The sequence below is a fragment of the Tachypleus tridentatus genome, chromosome 1, assembly GCF_004210375.1.
Source record: "Tachypleus tridentatus isolate NWPU-2018 chromosome 1, ASM421037v1, whole genome shotgun sequence".
NCBI lineage: Eukaryota > Metazoa > Arthropoda > Merostomata > Xiphosura > Limulidae > Tachypleus > Tachypleus tridentatus.
In genome coordinates this window covers 153,090,287-153,109,856 of record NC_134825.1, presented here as the reverse complement: position 1 = coordinate 153,109,856, position 19,570 = coordinate 153,090,287, and the positions used below count along the sequence as shown (strand labels likewise).

Genomic DNA, 19,570 nt, shown 5'->3' with positions numbered 1-19,570 from the left:
TGCAACATATGTTAAATAAATAGTTAAAAAATTGATGTGTAGACATGATAGATTTGAAGAGGTCATAATATTCTGTAAAACCACTGAGCCCATAATTGACAGTGAGATGATTATTTCTCATAATATGCTTAAGAATCTTTGTCCGTGAAAATTTTATGTGAATTTATTGACACTATAAATTTTGTACTGTTGGACAAATTCTAACAAATCTGATAAGCTGTGAATAGTAAATATTGAAGTGCACTATTTCAAAGTTAAGTGTTTTATTGAAAAAAACTGATTGTAAATGTTTGATCAAAGATATTTGTATTAATGTCAAAATACTGTGGTTTAGTTATTAGTGAAATGGCTTTCTTCATACTAAGTTCTTGTAGATATATCTGTTCGGAGATAAAGAAAACCTTGACAATAAGGTAGAAGTATGTTAGCAATGTAACTACAAGCACAAATAATAGCCAGTTTTACTATCTGGTTTATAATGTATGAAAATTTAAGTTTAAATAAATAAGAATCTGCAATTTGTGGACTGAAGTTACCTCCAACAGATTATCCTTGAATTTGTTGAAAGATATGTTGACCAACCTGTGTAAAAGTATTTCCAATTAATAATAATAATAATAAATAACCTTGTTTGTTTTAATGCAAAGCTACGCAGTGAGATATATTCACTCTATATATGAATTGTAAGCAAATCTTCAAAACTGCATCCTGGAGAGCAGTGTTTATATAGGATACTTTAGTTTCTTTGTGTTAGGATAACCTGTGACAATTTATACTGCATCTCAAAAATTGCAGTTTTGTTTCCATATTAAATTATGCATGGCCTGCAACATCACAGACCTGAACTTATACTTATCAAGACCAACACATAATTATCTATTAATTAATGCTTCACATAAAAATAAGAAATATAAATTATAAAACATATTATTCTCAAAACACGAGTTTTTAATCACAATGTTTGAACTTTGTTGATATATTATGTATTATATACTTTTTAAATTCTTTTGTATGAATATTTATACCCTTGTAACACCGAGTAGCCTTTGCAATATAAAACACACCAAATGGAAAATCCTTATCTCTTACTGAGAGGTAGACACCTCAAAATGTGTTTGGTTATGCAAGGGTTTACTAAAGATGCATTGTTATTAAAAATGCAAAAAAAGGTAAAATTTTCATAAGTTTTTGAGACTATTTATTTTCAGAATATAGTATTATGCTGCCTTCCTCCTTGAACACAAGTAACAATAACATAATTGATACTTTAACCAGGAGAGGGCAGTACAGCCACTGGCCTACATGTATGGATGTTCTTTGTACTAACTCAACTTAGTTCATAGATAGAATATATGTTGAACTAAATAGATTAAGAATGCAAAAAATAAACAAACTTTCCTTTCATGTTTTACATTTAATTTATTTTAGAATATTTTCTTGGAAAAATTAATATACTAATACCAGTTCTTTAATGCATATGCAATAGGAAATTTATTTTGGTACTGTCTTTTTTTAAAAATAACTATATTAGGGATTAGAATGATTTAAAAGAAACACTGAATCTCCAGCAAACCCTGTAAAAGCAAGGCTCATATCCCACAAAAAACAGGTCTAGGGGCTACTAGACTATAGGGTTTTAGATGGCCTACTGTGCATTATGAATATCTTCTGTACTTAAGTTTCATGGCAATTTTCAACCATGAAAGGGTTAAAGTAAAAGACTTCTAAACAAGTCACACAAACGTTTTTACAGTATAAATGTTTCAGAAGTGCTCAACCAAGCATACAAGTTACCATCTCCTTTCCTGGCCATGGAATATATCATATTATAATATATATTACAATGTTATGATTTAACATCATAATTATTGATTTTCTTGTGCATTTAAAATATAACTACCTGGCAGTCATTTCACCAACAGGTGATAGATTAACAGTCAGATCTTTTGTTCAGTAAAATTTCATTTGTTAATTTTTCCTTAATGAAAATGTTTTTCTGATGGACACTTCCCTCCTTTCATAAAATTAGTTTCTCATTTTATGGTGCCATCTATTTGCATATTTTTTTGACTGCATGTCGTATTGGAATGCAAAGTTTTAAGTTTCTCATGTAAATCAGTACATGTCACCTCTCTACCAATAGGAAAGCATTACTATTATGTGACGCACATGATTCTCTCCATGCACCACCACCGAACTATCCTTTTGAAGTTTGGCAAGATACATAAGCACTGGAAGACAGTGAGGAAGAAAGGTTGGAAGTGTGAGAAGAGGGAAGTACCTATTGAAAATATAGTTTGTTTTAGGAAAATTAAACTTTTGACACATTACTTTCCCTCTTCTCACAATATTAGCTTCAATCCTACGTTGAATTGTAGGAGGGACCTGTCTGTAGGATAACCATAATTGAGGAGAACAGATCAGAATATCTGAGCCAGGTGTTTCTTTGCCATAAAAATGAAAAGGTCAAGGGGACCAGACATGGTGGAACAAGAAGAGAACACATCTCTGTGGGAGTAGATGGTGCAACAGAGACATAAAAGAAGTAGAATCACTAATCTCATGATGAAAGGTTGATAAGAGATGATGTTACCAAAGGAGTAGAATGGCTGGGGTGCATTGGACTGCATTTGGCAATTCAACTACTTCTAAAACCTCACTTGCTGGGTACCGACATCCTCAAAAGGGTAGGATGAGGATTTATGCTGTCTTCCCCTCAAGTCCTAAAGTTGAGAAAACCTATCAGTAGCCTCCAGGAACACACAGGGTGACCTAATGCCAGGGATCCAAGAATGTGTCATTCAGTATCTGATGGAAGCCTTTGCATGCACTTGACCCCCATGATTGTGAACAAGCCCAAAATGACCCAGGTCATTAACAGCCTCATAATGAGGGAAAATCCAGAAAAGAAACAGAAATATGACACAAAGACCTTTTGGAACCCACTACACAGAATAGCAATTGAGAGGGGAAGATGGACAACCCAAAACCTGTATGAGAATTTATGTGACTGGTTCACTCAGTCTCTAAAACCTCACTCACTGGGTAACGACATCCATATGAGGGAAGGAGGAGGTCACCCAATAAGAGATGTGAACTGCAATTAGGCATCTCAACTCTGTGAATATCATCCAACTGGAGGATCTTCTAACTACTGCTACACTAGCAGAACACCATCACACTATTCTGAACTGAATGGTTATAGCCACCTTTGTGGAACCCATCCAGCAGGTTGCCTCCACAGTCAACTACTTCAGTGACTTGGAATGGGTATGGTAAGGACTCCCATTCTCCACTGCAAGAAAGTGAGTTTCAGGTCCAACTGATGAAGTGCAAATTTGAGTTCCACCAGTGTGAGAGGATGATTGTAGTCATACGGATGATCAGTCGAAAAGGAAAGAGGCAGATGTTCATCTTGTTTTATTAGCTGAGAAGGAGGAGGATGAGTATAAAGTGCTAGATACATGAGATAAAAATGCACCAAAACTATTGACAATGATCTGAGCATCAGCAACTTCATGGCCATTGAATATTAAGATAGAGAGGGGAACAGAAGTCTACTGTCCACTCACCTTCTGGATCTTGTCCCATATGACTTTTGAACTGGTGGTTGAAGAAATGCTGAGGGTGTATTTAATCCAAGATTCCTTTTGGCTTTGATGTCTAATTTGCCAAGCCTGTGCATGGGCTTGTTGAAATGCAATGTGGTTTGAAAGCATGGGATATCTATGAAATATATCCCAAGCATGTTTCTGAACTTTTTATGTTATAGAACAAGCAGAATTCCACAAAGGGTAGGGATGCCATGAGAAAGATGTTGAGGTTTTGGGGAAACACTGAGCAGCTGCTTGGACAATACAGTTAGTTATTGCTGCTACATAATCATCTATCGATGATTTACATAAGATGGCAGAATCAAGTTCTGAGAGAGCAGTGAAAGAGGGCCAGTTGGCCTGGTCCAACTTCCACTGAGGCACAGGGGTCAGGTGGCACTGACCACAGCCAATCTTTCCTAATATGATAGGAAAATGATCACTACTCCATGGATTGATGTCAACCTCCTGAGAAAAGCAAAGGGGAGCAGACAGACAGATCTATAGCAGTAAATGACTGACTGGGTGCATGAAAATAAGTGTAAGAGCCAGTTTTGAAAAGAGACAGGTTGTGATTCAGGAGCATATGCTCTATAGCACAACCCCTCACATCAATACCAGAACCACCCCAGAGGGGATTATGCCCATTAAGATCCCCCAAAATTAAAAAGAGGGTTGGCAATTGCTCATTGAGGGCATTAAAGTCTGGTGGATGATAATTTTTTTAACAGGGAAGGTACAGAGAGCAAACATTGATGGTATGACCCACGAAGAGACAGATGGCTACAGCCTCCAAGGGTGTATTCAATGACAAGGACTGGGTGGGCACATGTTGATCAACCAGCAGTGCTACTCCCCCATGTCCTTGTCCTACACAAGTACCTGTCATTTTGGTATAAGGAGTATTGTCAAATTGTGAGTGTATTAGTAGGTTTTAAAAATGTTTCCCATAAAGAAAGATATTTGGGACGATAAAAGTCAATCAAATCCTTGATGCCATTCATATTTGATTGTAAACCTTGACAGACCATTGGATTAACGTGGCCATTTTTGTTTATTTTGGAGGAGAATATGGCAAGAAGATTGCTTGCAACTGTGGTTTTTTTCTTTACTGGATGTGGGTCAGTCACTCTCTAGTGATCCTGCTATGGATTGAGCAGGCAGGTTAGTGTTTGTAGACATACATTCTGTGATTGAGGATGTGAACAAATGGTTTGTTTAATTTTTGGGGTGTCAAGAGAGGAAGGCCCCAGGGAAATACTGGGGCTTGAACAAGGTGAAGTTGGGCAATGACTGGAAGATGGTTGGGACAGAGATAGAAGTAGATACTGATTCACTAACTTTGTTGATTTTGGAGGGTACTAGATTAAGATGTACTGGTAAGGATTCTGTAGGAGGCACAGAAAGGTCTGTCTGGACCCCTACTGTAGTAGTGGAATGAATTACAGCAGCAGAGTCCAAGATGGAATTGGGAAGAGTAATTTCCAAGCCTCTGGGTAAGTAATATTGTGAACTGTCTTTAGATGTTGTACTTCTTTCTCTTCTACCCATTTAGGGCAAGAAGTAAAATAGGAAGGATGTGGACCATTGTAGTAAATACAATGTGGTTCTAGTTAGCATTCAAAAGCATCATGGTCTTTACCAGCAAAAATGGGCACATGTCAAGGAGCCATGGCAAGATGTTTTCAAATGACCAAATCGTTGACAATGAAAACATCTAACAAGTTTAGGAATATAAGGCTGTACCTTACAATTCAGATATCCTGTCTTGATTGTGGTAGGAGGACGTGATGTTGTAAATGTTAATATCAGAGCATTTGTCAGCTCCATAATCCCGTCTCTACGAGTAAAAATTTGGCACATGGCTGTAACACCTTGGCTGGTGAAATCTGTGAGGATCTCTGACTCAGGAATGGTCTTTAAATCCCTCTCAACTCCTCTGGAAGAATTCAAAGTAAAATGAGGACTAACGTCAATGGGTGTATCCCCAATGGCCTTTGATTTCAAGAGTTTAGAATATTGTGATGAAGCTGTTTCTGCTAAAATGTCCCCAGACTGTAATTTTTTTTACCAATTTAGGAGAGCCAGTGAGCTCTTCTAAACCATTCTGAATAAAAAATGGAGACATCTGTCATAAAGGTTTTTCAGTTAAAGAATGTATAATTAAAACACGTGGGACAGATTCAAGTTGTGAGTTTGACAGTACAGAGTCATCAATGTGCAGTTGTTTGCCAGTAGTCGGATTTTGCTCCAAGCTGTCACGCTTGTTTATTTTTTTTATTTGAAGGGTATCCATAATAAAAAAAAGAATATTTTGGTGCCCACTGATCCAACCCATCATGAAACCCTACGAGGGGACGTACTACAGTGCCGTATAAAGTCACTGCAGGGACGCCAGGGTTTTGTGAGCATTATACCTGAACACCAGTATCAGACATAATGTCCATTACACTCGTTGAGGATGTCCTATGCTGGCACTTAGTTGACCCTGACCCAAATGGACTAGCTGATTGATTTTGGGGGCCACCCCAAGACCTCCCATCTACAGGAATTCAGGGCCAAAGTGATGTATTGGAGTTGGACCCCTCAACCACCAAGATCCTCTCCTCCCCTTCACGGGCCACCACGCACAGCAAACATGCAGATGGATGTTTAGATCCCAGAGGAGATAAACTGAAAGTACAGAACCTTCTCTTGGAGGTCCCCATATACAGAAATCTACATCGAGGGGAGAAACTGAGGGTTAACAAATAGATGAAAGGAGGCCTGAATATTATGAGCCACATTGGATGTACGAAGGAAAACGTGACCCAACTAAAATATGATGGTGAAAGAGCAGTACAAGGACCTGGTAATGTTGAGGGCAAAATTATTCAACCTACAATCACAGCATGTTTGGAGGAAGTAGGAACATGCTATCAAAGAGAGATGTAACACAGAGACAGAGGTGCAAACAGAAGTAAAGAGAGGGCAATAACATCCCAGATCAAGAGCTACAGATGCCTTGGTGGCTGATGGAGGTGGAAGGAATGAATCAAAATGGAAAAGAAAAGGACAGGGGAAGCAAGGACCATGTGGAAATGGTATGGAATAATGCCACTTGACACATGAAATCAAGGAGACTGAAAAACCTCTCCCAAAGAACCATGTGAGACATTCAGAGATACACGTAATCCTTTAGTAAGAAGCCCAGAAACCCCAGGTCAATGTCCAAAAGTGACAAATGCCTGACTTGTATGAATAGATGGCCAATGAAGAGCAAATAGAACTGATTAAATGTGAAGCTACTCTGTGAGAGAAACCAGAAAATCTTGTGAAGAACCTGACAGAAGGTAGGTGGGAAGATGGAGGATGGATGGTGCTGGACAGAGTATTTGTGACTTAGTTGATGGAGCAGGTCAGGACAGAAAGGAAGAGAAAGGACCACCTGCAGTTGAAGGAATTGATGAAACCAAGGTTCAGTAGGCCAGGAAGGAGTAACCAAAATGACAGTGTATGGATGAAGGAGACCACCCAAAGAAGTAAATGAATAGGAGGACAAACAAAGCAATAGATGAGACCAATCATGGCTGAAGGCATTGACAGCCAAAGCTGGAGGACAGGGAACCATGGACCAAAATCAAGATAACTGGGATTGAGGGATGTGGCAAAGGCATCAATAAGGGACATATCCAGATGCAGACGGAGCTACTAAAAAACAGCAGGATGTAGGGTTTGCACCTGAAATAAATATCTGTACATGAAAGAAAACTGACTAAGAGAGGGAAGGCACCCACGACGTGACACACCATCAAAATAATTCTATATGTGTGGGTCCAAAATAGAGAATCCACAGTGTAAAAACACAGGAAATTGGACCTTGTACCCCCTGAGTGATCAAGAGAAGCCACCCAGTAGGTAGAAAGGATCATAACCTGCTGGTGGTGGGCAAAAGAAAATAAATGATCCAAAGCCTGATGAACAGCCAGGAATTTGAGAATACTGATGTGAAAATAAATCTCCACAGACCAATGACTTGAAACTCCTTGGCAATAGATCCATGCACCCCAGCTCTGAAGAGAAACATCCATAATCAGATGCAACTCAGACCACAGAGGAGGAAGTGAGACTCCCACCAACATATAAGCCTTGTCCAACACAATGAAGATCAACAAAGGGAAGGGAAGATAAACAGAAGTATCCAAGGGTCCCATGCAAAGTTCCTCTGGTCATGAAGGGCCCACTGAAGCAACTACCACTTCAAAAGATATGGCACCTCATCAGTAGGAAGTAATGGAGCAGACAGGGCAGTCCAAACAGCCAGCTCCACAGAATGGAATCAGAGAGGAGTAGATAGAGCCACACCAAGATGTGTGATAAAAATAACATCCAGATGTTCAAAGTATTGAGGTAAGAGGAGAAGGACTGCCTTGGATAAACTCTGGCATGACTAGGGATCCCAAGGAGGATAAAGGAAAAGCCACATATCACCATGAAAAACAACAAACAGCAGTAACATGGGAAATTGTGACAGTCAGAAAGGATAAGTTCAGCCAATAAGACTTGAAGCCACAACCAGAGAATATTGGGTCTTTCCCTATTGGACAGAAGCCACCTACAACAATAAGGACATATTGAACATGTCAAACTTAAAAATTTAATATAAAAAGAGGCCATATGAATGACCTGTATATACAGAACAGGGCAATAGGTCTGAGAGAATGAAGAATCGTGGTCAAAAAAGACTTAAAAAGAAGTATTCTACATATGTAGGATCATAACAAAAGACAACATGCAGTCAACAGTAGAAGGGAAGAGGTGGAAATGTCTCCAGAAACCCAATAGGGTTCCCACAAAAAAACCTGAAACATGATGAGAAAGGCCAATGCTGAAAAACGGAACAGAAGTAGGATGATCAGAAAAGTTTTGGGAACAGATTAAGTGATATGTACCCAAAGTGGTAACAGCGACTTCAGAATTCACATGTGATACGAAACCAGCAAGAAATGTACAGCAAATACAGGCATAGATGTTAATTTGAATTAAGTTAATGTGAACAAAGTTAAACCACTTCTATAGCAATAATTGTTCTAAAAAAATACGTCTGCACTCAAGCACTGCCAAAGGAGAATAGTTTGGTGGTGGAGCAAAGAGGAAGTCATGTGACTGTAGTGCTCTCCTATTGGTTAGTGATGACACATAGTGATTTGCATGAGAGAGGTGTTGGAACTTTGGATTCTAACATAGGGAAGATCAAAGGTTTGTGGAATGTGTTCAAAAAAGTTTGTAAATCGAGAATGGCTAATCTTGCGAGTATATGGAGAGTACCATATTGGAATTCCATTTTCCAATATCTGCTGCTAAATGCTTTGGATAAATAGGAATATCAAATCACAAACTAGGCATCTAACCATTCCAACTTTAACATTAATTTGTTACCACCCTCACAAAACTTCACATATTTAAGCAAGAACAACCAGAAACTTTTTTTCTTTCAATTTTGGATTTGTTACAAAATAAGAAACAAACAGAAGTAAAATTATAGATATATACGTTTCCAATGCAACACACAGATACAAAACCCTATAACCTGAGCATTTGTAAAAGGTAGGCCATTCTTCTTCAGGGGAAAATGATGAAGAAAGTTCAAACCTTTATAAAGTGCTCAAGTTATAGTGTTTAGTACCTTTTTGATACAATGATTTCTTGAACATGTTTGTTTTCCTAACATCATTATTGTCAACAATCTTCATGGCCACCTAAAATGAAAGTCCCAAATTTCCTGTTTTATATTATATACTGGACAGCAAGAAAAGTTGATCAAAGAAATCCTGTAAATGATGTACATATCCCACAATCACAAAAAGTATAGGATATTTGTAAATACATTTTTGAATAAAATAAATACTCCTTGCAAATCTAAGAAAATGTTTCCAGCCTGTCCAGATGAAAAAATACTTTAAAAAACTATATAAATAAAGATCCACACTCACCTGACACCTCATCAATGTATCAAAGAAGTCATCATCTGGCAAGGCTGCAGTATCTACAGACATTCTGTGTAGAAGATGATGATGTTGGCCCAGAGAATTATTACTGGTGAACTGATTCTTGGTTCTGAGGTTCTTTGCTATACCTAGTCCTGGTAGAGCAGGTAAGCTCGCTCTTTGTTCATCCATTCTCTGACTCTGCATTCCAGCAATCAGATCAAACAGATCTTCTCTTATACTTTGATTTTCTAGTTAAAATAAATAAAAATTACATATACTACCTTAACTAAGCAACAAGTTATGCTACTAGTATTAACACCTTGAAGTTCATTCCCTGTAAGTACAATACAACATGAAATAGCTGTATTTAATAACCTAAGATATTGTTATCAAGCTTACAAGTACTAGCCTCGGTCTTGGTTTTTACAATGAATATACAAGCAAAACAATTTTAGTAAGTCAAGCTAATGACAGAAGATCTATCAGAACAAATCCTCGTCTTCATATCTAGCCAGATTAATATGAGCTACAACTTTTACCAGGCAATTCTATTAAAACTTTCAGCATAGGCTTGGTTTGTGGAACTGACTTCATAACCATTTTGTGTTTGTTGTAATTTTCATGCTAATACTTTTAAATTAGTAAGCATAATTTCACATAATTTGGGAGATTACCAGTAAATATTACAATGTTTTCATACACAAAATATCATTTTTATTAAGACTTAAAGTTTGTTAAGCAATGTTTTTATCATGCTGTTTTTATTTTAGCATGTTGCCTATCAAATATGCAAAGTAATTTTTATTGCAAGATTAAAATACTTTTACGCATCAGACAATTTTCCAATTTCACATGCAAAATCCTTATAATGTCCAAAGAGTTTTATCAAACATTTATAAAAAAAATTATATTTTGTTATTTTCATTAACAAATCTCTATATGGGTTCAATCAGTTTAACCTATCTTGTAACTACCATATAAAATTATGAAATTAATATAAATTATGCCTTTTTCATTATAGAATGACTACAGATTATAAAACAAAAACATAAATGTTTAGACTAAATATCATAATGGTATCATTATACATTTATAGAGATTTATAATTTTTATTATATTTACATTTCAGCTATGCCTTGCTAATAATATAGAAGTCACAATTATGTGGTACATGTGCACCCATGTTACTGTATCTAATAACATAAAACATCTTTAGTTTTTACAAAGTGACCCATCTTAGCTGTTTTAGTGGACTAATATTTGGTAAAATACAATCATGTATGTTTCAATTATTATAAACTGTGTGTATATATTATTACTATTTACAAACAAGTGTTTATGAACTTCTTTTTATTAAAACATAGAACAGTAAATAATGAAATAAAGCAAACAAATATCTCTTCTAGTTATGACCTTTGAACTTGGTTGCTGCTTGTTGTAGCTTCCTAATCCTTAAACATTTTGCATGTGGAGGATGTGAAATGAAATGTTTTTAATATGTTATATACACACCTGAACAACCACAAAATAATAAATTATTTCATTGATACCATAGAATTCCATTATAATTTATCAAAGTTAATAACTAAGTTGTATTTGTACATAAAAAATATGAAATATACATCAGACAAGACATTTAACCTACCAGCATGAAGGTTTATCTCAAAAGGAAGAGAGGATGCAATTATATCTGGAAACAGCTGAGAAAATCACTAAAGAGGACATTCCAAGATTCTGATTTCTCTTTCACATCATATATAGAATTAAGTATATGTAAAGGGACCATTTCAAAAAAATGGAAAGAGGTGAACAGGAGTCACTGTTTAATTCACTAAATATAGTGATAGCTCAGCAAATAGAAGAGATAAAAGGTTTTTATTTTATACATAGTTTTTCACTATTAGTAATTTGAGTTCCTAATTCATACAAAAAACTATACACTTCATATTTTCACATAACAAACATCTAATTTGAACCAGTGCTTCATTCAATATAACAATACCATGTGACTCACAGAAATCGATATTTTGTAGTGTTCTTATAATATTTACTTTTAAATTAAAAAATTAATTCATATAAAATATTAAAGCAGAATTATAATCTATAATTTGATAACAAATGTACTAACATAAATTCATAAAATAGTAGTTCCAAAAAATTTTGTATGCAAGTCAACAAACATGATGAAATGGTCTTTGTGATAGAGTTAACTCTCTCACTCCAGGTATCTTTTACTGCACATGACACATGGTTTTAGTGTCTTACATTCAAAATTGTATAACTACTTTATGTTAAATCACTTAGTATAGCATAAAATGTTAGCTAATAACCTGTATTTTAATACTGTATAAGTTCTTAATTCTATAAGACAATCTTTTTTTAAAAAAAATCTCAAATTTCAACTAGTGTGACACATGACACATTTTCTCTCGATATCTTCTCATCACTATTTTATCCCCAAAAAAACTATGAAATTAAATGTTAATTACTCACTGTAAAATTGTAACTGCTCAAACAAACATTATTTTTATAGTCTTTGATTCTGTTTAGTTGCAGAGCTGTGAAATAGAAAATCAAAATCAGATTCATCTTGCCACAACTACTGGTTACATCCTCTATTTTAGAATTTGTTAATAGTTATTTCTTAATTTAATTATATATATATATATTTATTACTCATAACCAATAGAAAGTCAAGGTTTTCACCTATCAAATGATGAATTGTATAATGTTTCACTCTGAACACAAAATCAGTTTCACTTCTAATTCAACTTTGGTTCCCATGGGAATCACAAAGGCTAGCTAGAATGCATTTATAATGGTTCATCACAATTGGAAAACCAGAAAAATTGTGATTGTTAAAAGAAATCGACTGTTTTTTGCATGTAATATTAGAGTATATTGTTTGGTTCATTATTTAGTTAAATAAAAAATTATTTAATGAACTCCTAAGATTAGATTAAATAAAGCAGGGTTAACTGTCATCAATAATTGAAAGCAGAAAACCAATACCCAGGCAAGTATTTATTTGTTTTTTCCTTATTATTACAAAATTAACTAAAATGTAAAAATAGATAACTTAAGTTAGTTAAGGTTAGATCAAGTAAAATAAATAATAATAATAATAAAAATGTTTCACATGAAATGCACGTAACTCGTGGGTAACGTAATTCGATAGCATAACATGAGCCGAACATTCCTCAAGTGATTTAACTTATAATGGCATGAATAGCAGTTAGACTCATTTCAAAGGGCAATGAAACAATAAAATGTAATTACAAATATATGTATACTGCTACATGTTTAAAATTACGTAGAATAAACTTCACACTACATTTGAAGTCATTCTAGAAAGAAAAAACAGGTCAGTCAAATTGATCAACCTTGTATAGAAAATAACATAATATATAAACTTTTCCTGAAAACCAACAATCAATGTATATGAGATTACAGAAATCATAAAACTGAAATTTGGAATTTTTGAGATGAAGAAAAGTATTTTTATTTTTAATCTTAATATGAAAACTGTTTTGAATAATCCATGGGCAAAATGTGAGACTTGTATCATTTACTGAAAGACTGCCAAATTTTGTGAAGATGTACACATTCTAATTCTAATTGAAAATTAGAAGTCTTTATAGGTTTAAGACTTTAAACAACCACAAAGAGATTACATGATGGGTCAAATTGACCAAGCTCACGTGGAGTGTATTAACAGCAATGTTGCTTGGTCTACTCAAGCTTTCATTCCACAATCATACAAAATGAAACAGTGTATAAAGCAAAATAAAAGGATTACTAATAAACCAACCCTGGTCTTCACTGTCTAACTGCAGAGAAGCAGCACGATGAAGCAGTGCTGAAGAAGTTCTATTTGCTGTATTACGTTCAAGGAGAGCTCTGGAACACCGCTGATCATCCATCCTTTTACTCTGAAACTGACTCAGTAGCTCAAAGAAGGAATCTTGATCAAAAGAGCTTCCCCCAGTCTAAAATACATATAATGCATAATCAATTCACTTGGTCTTTATTTTCAAACTGAGAAATAAATATATATAAATAAAAAAATCTAAAGTATATGTAACACAACCATTTATCTTGTACATTTAACAGAATACTAATACAGCCACATTAACTTCATGTCATCATGTTATTAATGTTGGCATATAGTAGGCATGAAAATGAACATTAACTGTGTGGCTCATATCCACTACCTATAGAAATGGCATGCTTACTGGATAAAGTTTTAGCCAAATTTGTAAATACTAAAGAATATTTTATTCAAGACCTTCTTACTTTTTCTTTAGAAGATGAATTTTGGTTATATACTGACTTAAAAGAGTCTTCACTAGATTTACAGTTTTCTCCAGTCCTAAGAACCTTTTTGGGAGATTCTTTACTTGAGGTCATATTTTCCTTATTTTCCTTTGATATCTGAAAACAATATTAAAGCTATCAGGTTTACTGAAGAAATTGTTTATTGATTTGTGCTTTTAAAGTGTTTACTTACATTACTCTCACTGTTTCTAATTTTAAACCTACCAAATCACTTCTTTCATTTAAAATCTAAGTTATATCATGACTAACAGTACAATTTGTACTTTCAACAGTTTTAAAAAAATAAGTCATTTTGAGCTACATTCCAATAAATCTTTATCAATTTAAAAACATGTAAACATGACATTTTGATTGAAATTAACACTTTTCATATTTTAAACTAAAATCGTTCTTTGCATACAAAAATATATGGTGAAACATAAGCAGAAAGGTATATAAAAAATATATGTTGTAATTTGGAATGTGGTATTGTAGGCCTATCCTGTGACAATATTATTGACAACATTCAAGTGACCAACAAGGAAAGAAACCATCTAGATAATGTTTTCAATCTTGAACCTTAGATAAATACACTTAACACTAGCAAAGCAAGTTAAAGCTTCATTAAATGTCAACTTTCTATTTTTCATTCTGTAAGAACACATTTAATGAAAACAAAAGTTACAGTTTAGCTAATGCCAACTTTCAATTGTTAACTTAAGGAGAATACGCTTGAGATAAAACAAATCAAGATGTTTCATTAATGCCATCTTTCTGTTTTTAACTATATATAAAACATATTTGACATCAACAAAGCAAGTTACAGTACAATTTCTTTAATACCAATAAAGTAGGCTACTGTTTAGTTAAAACCATCTTTTATTCACCACTCTATAAGAACACATTTGATGTCAATGTTAACCTTCTTTTCACAATCAACAGAAAAATGATGTAACGGTTCCATAAATCTTACAGGATTCTGGTTCACACTATTTTCCATTCTTAGCTTTTTCCAAGAAATTGCTATGTTCTTTATTTTCACATAAATATTAGCTGATTTTAATCTCTATCCCAACATAAACAGTTCTAACAGTAAAGTACACTAATTAATAATGTAAACATTACTTTCTTTACACTATAATACAAAAACTTCAAAGTGTTTGCATGGATTCGGGGGCAATATCCGATATTGATGCTCGTTAAAACAAAGGCTAAACCTTTCAATATTGTAATAATTCAAGTCTATGCACCAATAACTGAAAATGAGGGAGAGAACACCAGTGTTCATTTCTACGAAGACTTGATAAAGCAAAACAGCAATGCAAACCTCAAGAAGTGATCATAGTGATGGAAGATTTAAATGTATAAATTAGTAATAAGTGAGTTGATAATACTGTTGGACCATATGGACTTCAAGAGAAAAATTAAAGAGGAGAGAAATGGAGTAATTGGTGTGTTGCAAATGATCAAGTCATTATAAATACATGGTTTGAGCATCACCCTTAAAAAGAAAAAAGTATAAATGGAAAACATCTTGGAGATAATATAAGAAACCAAACTGATTACACCATCATTAATATAAGATTCAGAAATGCAGCACCACATTGAAAGGTTACCGACGAGTTTACTGTAGAAACAACCATGAGCCTGTAGTATGCACCATCAAAATAAGATTGAAAAAACTTAAAAACCCAAAAGAAACAAAAAAGCTTGATTATACAATTCTGTTGGAAGAAGATTTTATTAAAGAAAGGTATGCAGTTTCAATGAAAAACCATTTTCTAGAGCTTGAAAATGAAGGAAATATGTCAAAATGAGACATTTTTTAAAGAAGCACTAGTTGAAACATCCAAGGAGGTTATTCCATTAAAATTAAGGAAAAAGAAATGACAGTTAATCCTTGAACTTGTGGAAGATGAAAACCTGCAGTATGGAAGAGCTCAAGAAACAACAAAAGAATTTTGTCAATGTGTAATAAAGAAAAGGAAAAATGGCTTAATGTAAAATGTAAAGAAACATAAAATCATAAGGATAACAATATTACGTAAATGTATAGGAATGTCAAAGACAAATAAATGAGTATGCACTGTTAGTGAATATATAAAAGCTAAGGATGATTATGTAATTATGGAATGAGAATAAATACTGAAAAGATGGGTAGAACATACTAATAAATTATTTTGTGAAAGTTTTGAAAAAAGCATGGATGGACTGAAAATTTTTGTGTGAGGTATGAACAATTATTAACAAAATGAAAAACACAGCCAATGAATCAGATAAAATTGCAGTAAAACAACAACAACAAAAAAAGGCTTGGAATAATTTGATACAGAAAAGTTAACTATTATTAATAAGATTTTCGAAAGTGGTGATATACCTGAAGATCTCAGCAAATTAATCTTTATGGCAGTTCCCAAAAACCTGGAGCCATTAAATGTGAATGTTATTGAATCATCAGTTTAATAAACCATAAAACAAAGATCCTATTAACGGTATTGATGATAAGAATTAGAAGTAGAATAAGATTGAAGACTGTAAGAGTTCAATGTGGTTTTATTGAAGATTATTATGCAAATGCTAATTATCATCACATGAATGCTTTCAAAAAAGGGCAATAGAAATAAAAGACCTTTTATTGTGCTTTTTTGACTATACCAATACTTTTCATTGAGCCAAGCATGTAGAATTAATGTAAATTCTGGAAGAACTGGACATTGATGGTAAAGACTTCAGTATTTTAAGAAACCTCTATTGAAAACAAACTCCAGTAGTGAAAATATAAGATGAATTAAGTGATTTAATCCAATTTAAGAAGTATGTGAGGCAATACTGTATTTTTTTCACCTGATTTGTTCAACTTCTACAGTAAGAAGGAAGATTGAGGATTTACCAGGGTTGATCATTAGTGGAAAAATTTGAACAACTTGTGTGATGTGTTGATGTCACTTTTTAATAGTTGCTAAAGTGTTTGTGTTTTCCTATAGCAAAACCACATTGGGCTATCTGCTGAGCCCACTGAGGGGAATCGAACCCCTGATTTTAGCGTTGTAAATCCGAAGACATACCGCTGTACTAGCGGGGGGCAGTTGCTAAAGATGATGATAAAAACATTTTAGATAAAGTTTTTAGTGAAAGTGAGAAGAAAGATTTTATTATTAATTGTAGAAAAGTAAAATGCACAGGAACTACAAAGAAGATTATTCCTGTATTTCAAAGTAGATTAGGAACAGGTTTTGTTTTGTGGATAGTATCATCTCAATAACATCTTTGGCTTGATGTGTAATGACAAATATGTAATAAGGACAAAGGTGTGCAGAATAAACATTTGCTGACTGAATACAATAAATTGCTGATTCACTTTCCACTAGAATTTTATTTATCTACAGACTAATAATTAATTTTATACTCATAATACTCTTATTTTTCTCTACAAGTGGCATGTGCTGTTAATTGTTTATTGTGCACAAAAAAACACACCTGAAGTATCCACATGCTTGATAGCATATATGTGGTTGTTTAAATTCTGTTCACCACATGTATAACAACTTCGGTACAGTTGTATCCACAAAAAATAAAATAGTAAACTTGATCCCAAAAACTAAGCATATGTAACTGATACTAACCTAACTTTATTCAGACATTAATTCTCAGAACATCCTATTTAGTTATGTGACATTCTAACTATCTACAAGTACTCTCAATAGTCTGTTGCATTAAGTAAAAGCTTTTGGTTTATAATCAGTGTCACATAATACATCATCATTGGAATAACACAGTGCAGTTCAAAGGATACTTGAAAGATATTTTCAAACAACCTTTTGTATGATGTTAAAAGTTCATTATCCTAAGAAAAGCCTCACAAATAAAAGATTTTTATTATTCATTAAAAAGGTCTGACTATTAATATATATATTTTTATATGTTACAAAAATATTTAAAAGAAGCTTTCCAACTTAAAAGCTCTGTTTTTTTTTTTTTTTTTGTTCTTGGAACATCAGTATTATTGGTTAATTTGAACATGTTTTGAAAAATAATTATCTTCCCATCAACAAAAGACATTGAATTAACTGATATATGATGTTGTTACCTAATAAGTTGGCAATAAGTTTACGAATTAACATCTGGGGTTCAATTCCTTATGGTGAACAAAAAACATATAGCCTGTTGTGTAGCTTTGCTCAAAAAATATGATACCTGATATACACCTATGACCAAAATTAGTCATGCTGTTAATTTTTTTATTTCTGCAGTTTTTTGTGGAGGTAATAAAGTTTATTAACCTTATATGAAAAATGACTTGAAAATGTCTTGAAGTAATGCTTAATTTCATTAACAAAAATTTGGTAGAGTAGTCACTTGAACATTTGTAAGGAAAAACTGATGAAATGCTATTAGTCATATTTTCAGGCTGTTACTGGTTTTGCATTGTGTTGCATTAAGGATAAATTTTGATGTACAACAGTTTGGAATTATAAAAATAAATTATTTTACCACATACTAAAAGAGGGTGGCTTCAAGATGTCTTAAAAATAGAATAGGGAAATTCATCAGATGTAATCCATTAATAAGACTAATGATTAATGAGTTATATTTAAATAAATTTATTCTTTAGAATCCTTCAAAAAGATTCACAGTACTTTTATTTTAAACTTGTCTATACTATTTTGTAGCAAAGTTTAACTTTTATAATTAACCTTGCAAATAAACTAACAAGTTCTTCAAATAATATTATATGATGAGACCCTAACATCTGTCCAGTGTAGCCATTTTGTCAACTTCTAGGAGATAAAATAATGACAAGTTTAATATGTATTTGTATATCTGGAGGCAGTAAGATTCATTACTGGTATGAGTTTAATTCCACTTGATAATGAAAAAGCTTGTTGTTTTTTGCATAATTTTGTGGGAAAAAAGTAAATTAAGTAAGAGGTAACAAACTACATGGGATGCTCACTGATAGTGTGTTTGGCAAGGAGGCCAATGTGATATTACATAACAGTATTAAAAGAAACTGTGCAAATATAGTGAAGTTTTACTAAAAATGAAGAGAAAAAACATTTTAATTGTTCTTGTGCTCCAAAATTTAGAATTATAAAGTTAAAACAATCTAACATTACTTTTAACAACACCAGAGGACACTACTAACAACAGCTAAATCACAATTTAAGTTACCAGTGAAAAAGGTTGTTACATAACTTTATTGCACATTAAAGTAAACAGCTGTGAGCTTTGTAACACTCACTCCATTTTCTTAAATAATACTTAAGTAGTCAACTAATGTTTTAGCACCTAGGCTGCTATGAGTTATTAGCAGTATTTGAGAAATGGCAAGAAAAATCTTGAAACAAATATTTTATAACAAAAAAACCAACTTCAAACTGAATCTGACTAGTTTACTACCATTGTCTGAACTTCTTTTACAAATATAAACTAGACTGCTCTAATCTTTTCTTTTAATACAATAACTCACATTACTTTCAGGTGTCAACTTCAGTAGATCCATTCTTTCCATGCTTACCCTGCGAACTCTTATCTTGGCTGAAAATATAAAGATTTGACATCAGAAATGAAAGAAACAACTACACATGGCATATATAAAAGACGTGTTGTAGAAATTCTTTGCCAAAAGTCATCAGATTCATCAGGCTTGACCATAACTACTGAAAATAAATGAGATGAGCTTGAAATCGA

At 33.4% G+C, this 19,570-nt stretch overlaps 1 protein-coding gene across 1 annotated transcript in view; it reads right to left on the bottom strand.

Moving 5' to 3' along the window:
- Positions 1-19,570, bottom strand: part of LOC143227541 (G-protein-signaling modulator 2-like) — a 65,393-nt gene that overhangs the window by 5,130 nt on the left and 40,693 nt on the right. The window contains 4 exon segments of the mRNA XM_076458979.1: positions 9,566-9,810; positions 13,374-13,551; positions 13,859-13,996; positions 19,350-19,417. Coding sequence (XP_076315094.1) covers positions 9,566-9,810; positions 13,374-13,551; positions 13,859-13,996; positions 19,350-19,417 — 629 coding nt within the window.